Source organism: Strongylocentrotus purpuratus, unplaced genomic scaffold (assembly GCF_000002235.5).
Source record: "Strongylocentrotus purpuratus isolate Spur 01 unplaced genomic scaffold, Spur_5.0 spur5_scaffold_2, whole genome shotgun sequence".
In the NCBI taxonomy this organism is placed as follows: domain Eukaryota; kingdom Metazoa; phylum Echinodermata; class Echinoidea; order Camarodonta; family Strongylocentrotidae; genus Strongylocentrotus; species Strongylocentrotus purpuratus.
The window spans coordinates 16,334,548-16,345,318 of NW_022145605.1; the positions used below are offsets into that span (position 1 = coordinate 16,334,548).

The following is a 10,771-nucleotide window of genomic DNA, read 5'->3' on the forward strand; positions in this document are numbered from 1 at the left end:
GGGGAGATAACAGACCTGTCTGATCTTTGTCATAAGCCGCTAATCTCGGGCTTCTACCTGTCAGGTTCGACCATCACAAATTCTAACCATTGGGACTCTTTTGGGAGGATTTTTAACTATAATTGTCCGATGCTATGAGTAGACTGAATGTGATTTGGAGACAATAGACATGATAGGGAGATGGACAATAAGGGGCTGGTAGCACGACACTCCTGCATGAATGGCATGCAAATAGGATGTCGAGAACACCACTGGGTACAAATTAAACCCCAGCTTGACAGTATATAGTAAAACAAAAATACATGAACTACAAGATGACCCAAAATGATATTGATAAGACGATATTAGAATAAAGCTTATATATAGACAAGTCAATTGAAACATTAGAAAAGTGACAGATAGGCCATGCGGTCATAATTATACCAAAAAGATCATTTAAACAAATTATTGATTGATTGAATTATAGTTATGCTGTTTCAAGGCTTGATTCTGCCCCTCCCGCACTCGAGCGTTAATATTATAATAATCTAGATCTTATTTAGTCAAATATAAAGATACGATACTCATCAATTTTTATAGCGTTAAGTTGGAATGACAGTTTAAACATGTTAAACGGTGTCGATGAAGAAAAACAAGAATAATGATTAGTGTTAACAGTTCAAAATTAAGTTCGTGTTAACTCATCAAGTTATGATGATGTTTGTGATTTTAGAGTTCTTTATACCGCAGAACAAGTACAATTCTTATTATTGTCATCAAATAAATATTAACTATTTCCTTACTAAATATTAATGATTTTCAAAAAATATTTCATTTTATTTATTGTGCTCGAGACAAATTAACAAATTACTGTTCGGCTAATTTTACATACCATGTCAAAATATTGAATGGAAATTTCACGGGAGGCTGCTTCGTTGTAATTATATAAGGGAGCCTTTTATATTCCTTCGCAAAATCTTATTCAAGTTGATATGTGCCATGTACATTAACAGCGCCGAAGTTGTATAATAATAAACATGGATGCTGAGAATGAACAAATATCACATTTGACGGATTTAATCAATTAACGAACAAACAAGTCAACTACAGAACTCTAAAAATTCAAACTTAAATCAACCTTGAAATTTAATACGATACCCTTTCTGCAAAGTAATTTCTTGTTAACGCCTCGGGGAAGCAATATCTATCCCTCTCTTTTAAACAAATTTCATATAATGATAATAAAAGCCACTATGTATAGCGCTTATTATATCCTGCATCAAAAATTTGTTGGCTTTTGATTGGTTGAGAGCTCGTCACATGACCAAAAATATTTGACCTATTTTTAGAAAGTACTATATGAGAGTACTATTTTGGTTTACTATTTGGGAGTTGAAAAAAAAAATGTGAATTTTTTTTTAAATTGAATCAATTTTTTTTCTTCAAATCTTAATTTAAAGAAAGAAAAAAAATTAAAATCTTTTTAGATAAAATATGACATTTTTTTTGTTCTACATTTTTTTTTCCCAATTTTTTTTTTTTTTAAATAAATTTTTGATGCAGGATATAAAACAAATATACCAAGCCTTCTATTCGAGGTACTGGGTTAAACTATGGGCCTCGGTGATTCCAAAAGTACCATTTGCTTCGGGGCTGTGCCCCTCAGCAAATAGTACTATTGGAGTCACCTCTTACGCATAGTTTTAACCAGAACCTCTCAAGGCAGTGTATATTTGTATAATATTATCTTTCTAGGCGTTTTACATTGTAATTATTATCATTTCGTTCACTGAAATCATATAAACCTTCATTATATCTCATTTACTATAAAATTTATCTTGATGAGAATGGGCAGTTTATAGATTTAAGACCTTAATGTCATCTATTAAATCCCAGTGTGATGCAGGTATCCCGAGAACAACTTCTCTTCCTGTTGTCCATCAAAGTATTGTTCGGCCATCACGATGATCTATTCATACCACAGAGCAGTGATTGGTCGCCGTCTTGTCACTGACTAGCGGTCACTTGGCGGCGCACAAAAGCCCGGGGCTCGCTGATTGGTCCATGCGTTGATTTGGTAACTTGACAGAACGGACGCCGGCCAGCGGAGATCGGCTAAGATCAGTAAAACTCTTAGATTTGATATAATTCGAAAGTCTTTTGTATTCGAGTACACCTTTATTGTGTTATACTTAATTGCTTTTTGGTCAATCCTTTAGTGATGGGTTGACGTCATTCATGATCCAGGATCTGACGTCATTCAGTAAACACCCTCATGAGTGAAGGGGACTAATACAAATGTAAACGTTGTCTCATACATTTGGTATGGATATTAATGTTCTGCGTTTGGTAAAATTGTATACAATTTTCATTAGATATTAAAGAGACATTTTAATCATAAATAGGAATGGATGATATCCACACGCTGATCATTTCTGAAACTTTAAAGAGATTGTAGCTTAATTCATCAGAATATGATCACACAATTTCCACCGGTTGTGGTAACCTGTTGAATGGTAAAATCCCAGTTAAGTTAGCTTGCAATGCATTTTTACAAATGTATATGGACTAATTAATCACCAATAATACATTTATTCTGTAAAATTTGAAATGGCAGCGAGGTGATCATGCCCTTCGAATCTAAGGAAACACATGCTGTACAAGCCTGATGTTGCACAGCCTAGATACATTTCCATCTTGATAATATGTGTTTCAGTTTAATCATTTGTCGTCAATCTGTCATACATCTACTAGAATATGAATTAGACACGCATTTTGTACACAAGACGTTTTTTTAAATGATACTTCGGACAGCTGCATGTATGAGAATAGTTTATTTAGTCAGCAGTCTATTCCCTTGTATAATTTATGTCAGCTTCTTTCCTTCTCTCTCACTCTCTTCCACCCCCCCCCCTTTCTCTTCCTCACACATTTTATCTCTCTCTCTCTCTCTCTCTCTCTCTATGTCTCCTTCTCTCTCTCTCTCTTCCACTCCCCTTATCTCCTTACATATTCTCTCTTTATTTTTCTTATTCCTGATCCCTCTTTTTTATTCTTCCTATTTCACGATCATACTTCTTATTCTTCTGATCACGAACTCTCTCTCTTTTTCTTCTTTCTCTTGTTTATATTTGTTTGTCGATTTCTTCGTTTTTTGGTTGGTGTTTTTTTCTTCCAATCCCACCTCATCCTCAATAGGTTCTACAATGACAACTATATCAGTAAACCAACGTACATATCCGCCTGCCACTCTTCATAAATCATGTCAACCACAGTTTAACCAATATATCAATCATATATATATATTTTCAATGGGCATACAAAAATACAAATACTGTATTCAATTTAAGAATACAATACCATCAGCTTGACGTAAACTCTGTCCTAAATCTACCATGAAGAAAGAAACGGATAAAAAGGCATATATCAGCATCGGACTGGGACACTAAACTGAAGAAAAAATAAAAATAAACTAGATCATCCACCTCGATGCAACCGAATAGAAGATACCTGCAAAATATTTCATCAGTGGAAATTTGGGGAACATGCAGGATTAATGCAATAATTTTTATTTTAATAAAAGAACATTACATGGATAAAATTAATTGTCTTGCGTTTTTGTTTTGTACTGTTTTGTTCGTTTCATAAACTACAAAGTCGTTAGGTGGAAGCGAACAAACTAACATTAAATCATAACCAAGCTGCATCAAAAGTCCTCTGAAAAGAATCATCCAATTCATATCAAAACCTAGCACCATAATCAAGCAGAATTAATCATCATACTATTATCATCAGAGCATAGACATGTACATAATATATCATGTATAAGTAGATAATCATTAATTATTGAGGTTATTCCAGTATTCAAGTCAGTTAGCCCACCTCTATAATTTATCAGCTTCGAGAATGTCCAATCTCATCCTTTGGTTCAAGAAATATTCAGCATCTTTTTTCTTTTTTTTTTAGCAGATGTTTCTGCATTTATTGATAAATCAAATATAAAACATTCAAATAACAATAATAGTATATAATACAATTGATTTACATCAAGAGTGACAACTTAATACACACAAAATAAAATATTTAAAAAAATGCATAATTGAAAGCTTGAAAGTATGGAGGTAAGTAAAAAATAATCAAGATAAATGCAGAGGCCAACTATCGTAAGCAAGGAAGCTTGAGTCGATAGCTGTCGATAAAGTTATTGTACTAGAGTAACCCATAGTGAAGGGGGGGGGGCAGTTAGTATTGAATATAAACATTTTTGGGAAGGGGGGATTCCAATTACACAAACGAATGATACGTTCTCAGAATCATAAATTTGCTGACCACGATTGAGTTTTACTGACAAAAATTGCAGAAGGAAGATTTCCCTGCTGCATCAGTTTATTTTATTTCATTTCTTTTTTTCTTTTTTTGTTAATGTACTAAAAGGACAAACAGTCAAGCTATTGGAAGATTTCTAGGGTTTGATAGTCACACTACTACTAAAAATGAAATGTTATGCTTCTGAAAAACGAAAATGTAAATAACAAAAATGACACTGTCCTTAAAATGGTAAAGACCTCAACAGTTATTTCTGCTAAAATTATCAGTATCAAAATGCATTGTTTTTGTAAGGCCCCAAAAAACTGTTGGCACATTTTCTTTGATTTCAGTTGATACCTATTATTCTAAGTTATTAAGCAAAATACACATATTGAACAAACAAGAGCTGAAAATCACTATAATGTTCAACCTGAGCCAAAATGTAAATTCCATTGTGCCACCATCAAGTATAAAACAAACCAACCCTAACCCTATCTGTGGACTGCAGTAGAATAGTTAACAAATAAGAGTTAAAAATCATTCCATATCCTGAGGTAGAATTTAAATTCATTTGTGCAGCCCACAAAATACATACATTTTAATTTGTCCATAATATTTTGACTACCATAACATGGAACAATATACAAAATAATGTTCTAGAAGTCGTGTAGAAAACTTGAAAACAGTACAGCCATAATAATGCATTTAATTTCATAAGAATATACAAACATCATGGAATGTATTGTCTTCTCATTGGAATGTACAACAATACACACATAACTCACATTAGAACATGATTTAGAAGTTGTGCCTGTTTTTCATTTTGGTTTTACAGGTAAGGAACCTAAAATTAAATGTGATCTATGTTTCTCTGTTTGAGTTCCACTTATAAATGTACAGTTCTATTTAGTGCAAATGTGAGTTCAGTGAATATGGTTTCCTTTTTCCTTACGAGACAAGTATTTACTTTTTCTTTTTCATTTTTCCTACAGCGCATAGAGATGTTAATAAATGTATTATGCGTAATGTACTGTACTATTATTATTATTATTATTATTTCCATTTATTTATTTTACAAGTTTACACAATCATTACGAACAATAAAACTAATAAAATAATTAATGATACTACTACTACTACTATGAATAATAATAATAATAATACTAGAAATAATAATGACAATAATAATGCGCACAGTTGAAAATGATGCCTCTAAAATTGACCCTAAAATTTAATCAGTTCATTCGCTTTGCAAGATACATACATGACTCAAGTTTGGTGGGAATACATGAATCGGTTCCTGAGATAACGCGATCATAAGAACACGATGTACAGACGGATGGACAGACAACCTGTAAACATAATGCCTCGGGCTACTTCGTTGCGAAGGCATATAATACACTCATACAGTGCCTTCTCTGTGGGTCCACAGGGTCCACATTGGACTCCATATATTATACAATTTATAAAATATAATTTATTTTAAATACCATACAATTTACTCTGCTAAGGCAGTGTTCAATTAATGAGTGCAAAGAACTTCAGATCATATGTCTTAAATCTCTGTTTGAATCTCTCTTCTCATGGTGATGATTTCAGATGAAGAGGAAGACTTTATTACAGTCTTCCTTGCTCTCCATAATAGTATATCCTCCATCTTGGATATCTCATCGCTTTCAGCATTCTGTCCGTTGGCAGCTCTCCATGTACGTAGATATCCATGGTCAGTCTCAGATATAATGTTACTTGTTTTCATCCTTTGTCAAGTACATTATGTGCGAGTAGATGAAGAAGGACTGAAATAGCAAAATAATAATTTTAAAAAAACCTCAATGTAATCATGAAACAAAATTATTTATTCTTAGAATATTACCATAATTTGGACCAAATGGATCTTGTTTTGTCAGATCTCTTCTCTCTTTAAACATTCCATTGATAATCTGCTACTTATAATGTAGTACACAATTCATTCATTGAACATACAGTTGACAACTAAATTATTCATACCCTTACCAATTTTCGTAATTTTTCAAGTACATATATTTGAAAAAATGATTTTTCCTGATCTATTTTACTTGAAAATGTGACATATTAAAGCTTACATCTAAAAGTATTCAATAAAGGTCCTTATTTAACCTGTCCATCTTTCATTCTTGAGTTACACATTTTTTTTAAACATTGAATTCACGAGGGGTATGAATGATTTAGTCGCTAACTGTATATTGTGCTTTTCTAATGGAGATAATGAAGAGTAGTTTACAGAAAGCTGGAAAACAAATTTCTTGATATTTCTAAACTGCATGATAGCTTTGCTGAGGAATACAAGGCTGAAAGCAATACACTTTCAATGCACAAACATGGAGTATAATTTGGGCCAAATACAAATGCATTCATTCCCCCTAACCCCCCCCCCCCCCCCCCCCCCTCCCCCCTCAATTCAAAAACAAAATTGCAACAGGGCCTTTTTAAGAATTATTTTGGTAGTACATGCCATCAAGACATTGATATTATTATAAGTGTAAAGATGAATTATGACATTTGGGTGATTCCATGCAGTGTGTCCCACACTGAATGTGTCTTGTGTCCATATTTCATCCAAAATTGGAAAATCTTTTGATATTTCGACTGAATAATGGTAAAGATACCAAAGGAAAGACTAGTACATGTATTTGGTGATATCAAGAGATTTTGTTTATCATTTTGGGTGAAATAGATGAGTAAAAGTCAGATGTTGTATGGGACAGTACTCGAAATTGCCAATTTGTAGAAAAACAAAGCATGTCCTTAAAGGCATCGTTTAACCATGTTAAATCTGAGATGCGTGGCCCTACGTGTTATCAGTGTCTGTGATATGGTGTAATATTGAAGCCCTAAACAAATTGCGCTTCAATATGATCATGAAATGCCTCAAAAAAGTAAAAAATCTTTGAGTGCGGTTGAACCATACTCAGTTCCCCCAATAGACTGTAGTGTTATAAAAACCATTAGGAAAACAAAAAATGAAATTTCAATTTCCAATCATAAATATCTTGATGATCAGACAGGTGATCGGCTTGCAAAAGCGATGGGGTTCCTGACTGACCTAAATGTTTATAATTATGATTGCAGCGTGAGCTAAATCCGGATTTTGTTTCAGAATCTGAGGCAATGTTACTGAGTCACTTTAACACCATCTTACCTCGACCACAAAACCGAGCGCCCTTCCAGCACTGAGGAATGCAATGCCAGCGTACTGCACGGAGATGGGCACTCTTAACGTCTTGCCCAGGACACCCGTATAATGTGCATAGAGCCAGAGAGGTAGAACAAATAGACCTAGAACAGTGAATGTCCCTTGTGGAGTCTTGAAATCTGGATAGGAGAAAAATATAAGCAGGTAAATAATAATAAATATAATACGTATACTGTAGTAACATTAATATTCCTCTTATTACTACCGTTCTAAGTGCTTTACATTGTAACTATCATTATCAAAAATAATATATTTCATAATTATTATCAGTATCATCATCACTGATAAATATCATCATCACTGATAAATTTATAAATGGCGTTACCACTATTACTATCAATACCATCATCAATATCACTACCATCATCATCATCATCACCATCATCATCATAATCACTAACAACATTATCATCATTAACAGTATCATCATTTTCATCATCACCATCATTATCACCACTATCATCATTATCATCACATTGTCATTATCTTCTTTGCGAATACAATTTCTATCATTTTCGAAATCATAACCATTATTTATAAATATCATTGTCATCAATTTTGTTTCACATTCAATAACAAAATTAAACCAGTGTCACAAACATATATTGTCATGCATGACCTACCAAAGAACAACACATTAACACGTACATACATTTGCACATACACGTACGCGTATATAGGTGTCTCAAACCCATTTGAGAAGTTGTTGTTTCTAACCTGACTATTATTTAGGGCTATTATTGCAATAGGACAGCCTACAAATATCTCAAAATTTGTATTCTATCATCCATATGACCACTGGAAACATCAACTAGGTCATTTTCTTAGCTTATGATGATGTAATTTCTTTCTAAAATAAGATCACAGTTTGATCGTATAAAGTGGGTTCGTCTCTACAAATACATAAACATTTACCCTTCGTTTAGAGTACCAGAATTCATCGTATAACTATACGGTAAGTAATTACTTTTCTTCCTAGTCTCAACATTGTATAACGAAACATTGTAACACGTGAGTGTACACTGATAGTGGCCAAGCTGTCATGTCAAGAAACCTCTTCCACAGTTTCTTTTGTAAACAATGTTGTTTTCTAAACTCTTTGTTCCTTTTGCTATACGATGCTTCTTTAAACAATGTTTTTTCATACAAGTTTCTCAAAAATCTCCTGTAGTTTGAACAGGTCAAGAGTGTACTCTAAATCCACTTATAAATCCTCTGTTGTGCTGGACTTACTTTTTTCCATGACTTTCTGGACAATCCATGGGGCTTGGACTTTAGCTGACTTCCACTCAGTACCCAGACTGTGTGTACAGACAAACACCAACCACTCGATGGCTGCTATAAAATAGCCCCACTGCAAGAAGACAAGAAAGGAAACAAGGTTATAGAGCCAGATGATCTCGTGTTCATCAGCTGACGATGAGTTAATCATATCTGAAATGATCTCTTATAGATTCATGGAAAACTACCACTGGAGCATCCTCCTGAACAATAACCTGTGGAAAAATATTCCTAGCATTTTATAACTACCCTCCTGGATAGCTACCTCTATGGACAACTATACCCTTATGAAAATAACTGTCCCATCACACATGCAACACCCCCTTTAAAGCCCATCTGTACTAGTTTACAGGAGAAATTAGACCACCCTGCAAGGTCACTGGCAGGTGGGTATCTCATCAAATCAGCTCTCACTTAACATAAGAAAAGGAGTTTCATGAGGGACCAATGGTCACCGATTAGGCATTGTTTGCTATATAGAGGGCGCAAGTAGCTGTAAGTAGTGCAGTGGTCCTTTAAGAAAAGTTGTATGAAGAGGAGTGAGAATTACCGGTAGATGTCAGAAGGGCAGTTCCCCAGAAGTACATTTAAAAAATAAGATTATTGTACAAGGAAGTAATTGATATTCCAAGGTACATGATATTGTGAGTGAAACCGCTCCTCGATCCTCCTCCCCCCATCACGTCCTTGTGTGTGTGTTTGATTTTACAGACACATATCAATCAAACATGGTTATTTATGTCTAGAACCTACCTTTAACCTTACCATTCAAAGGACGTGACTGAGTTTTGAACCTTGGTCGAATTACAATCAGTTTCTAAACAGAGTGTCCACACACAAAACAATTTATCTCGAAACGAAACAAACGAAACGTCGTATAAAGAATCATCGTATAAATTTCAGGGTGTCCACACACAAGAAACGTCGTATAAATAATCATCATATAAATTCCAGGATGCCCACACACAGAAGAAAGTAATCCTGAAACTCTACAGCGAAATGTCGTATAGGTGCGCAGTTTGCCACTGCGATCATGAAATGGAAGCAGAAATGAGAGGTCAGGTCTCCTTTCGCTCTAAGTCACGATAAGCCCCGCCCAGTTATACCGTTCTAACTCGACTAGTTATACAAGTTACGTCCACACACAACATATTCCGTGATTAGGCGTGATTAGGCGTGATTATTTATACGTCGTATAACGAAATGCATGTTTGGGCATCGTTTCGTTATACAACATTTCGTTATATGACGTATAGTTAGTAAGCGTCCACACACACAATTTCATCGTATAACTATCGCGAAACAGTATAACTAATCACGCCTAATCTGGGAAAATGTTGTGTGTGGACACGGGGTTAGACGGAGAGCAGACCGTACCATGGAAATTACGACTAGACTAACTCACATCTCTCCTTTCAACCTTTCTAATACCAGTAGTTTCTTCTTTATGTTGTCCGTAATATTCACCTGCCTTTAATCACCAGTGAAACATGAAACATTATTTGCACCACTTCAAATATCAATAAGGTACCGGAAACCCTTAAAGCATTGTTTGTATCGTAAAAGGTCATGCTGTGTTAATTTAATTGAAATACAAGAGTACTGACTTACTTTGTAAAGTCTACACCACAGCATACCCCGTCCTAAGTTGTCGATGACCACATCAAACTATCAAGGGTAAAACAAAAGTGGAATATAAAAGTGGACAAAAAATGTACATGTAGATGACATTTACATATTATGATATGAGCGTCACACACCAAAACAAAATATTTCAGTCACTTGAGATTGACTGCCCAAATGGCACATGAATAAAAAAGCTGATTGGAATGATTATATTCTATGATTATGGATAACAATTATAAGTTCCATTAAATAGGCTAAAAAGTCAATCTATAGACTTAAGGAATCACAATAAAACTGAGATATACAAATACATCTCAAATTCTTAATTGTGGCTCTATACAATGT

The 10,771-nt window shown here is 34.2% G+C and overlaps 1 protein-coding gene across 1 annotated transcript in view; it reads right to left on the reverse strand.

Annotated features, from left to right (window-relative positions):
- Positions 1-4,299: 4,299 nt before the first annotated feature.
- Positions 4,300-10,771, reverse strand: part of LOC583015 (CDP-diacylglycerol--inositol 3-phosphatidyltransferase) — an 11,994-nt gene continuing 5,522 nt past the window's right edge. Inside the window, exons 4-7 of the mRNA XM_782943.5 lie at positions 10,412-10,468; positions 8,753-8,873; positions 7,466-7,638; positions 4,300-6,083 (exon numbers count right to left, since the gene is read on the reverse strand). Of these exons, the coding sequence (XP_788036.1) occupies positions 6,030-6,083; positions 7,466-7,638; positions 8,753-8,873; positions 10,412-10,468 (405 nt within the window). The 3' untranslated portion in view covers positions 4,300-6,029. The remainder of the gene's footprint in view (positions 6,084-7,465; positions 7,639-8,752; positions 8,874-10,411; positions 10,469-10,771) is intronic.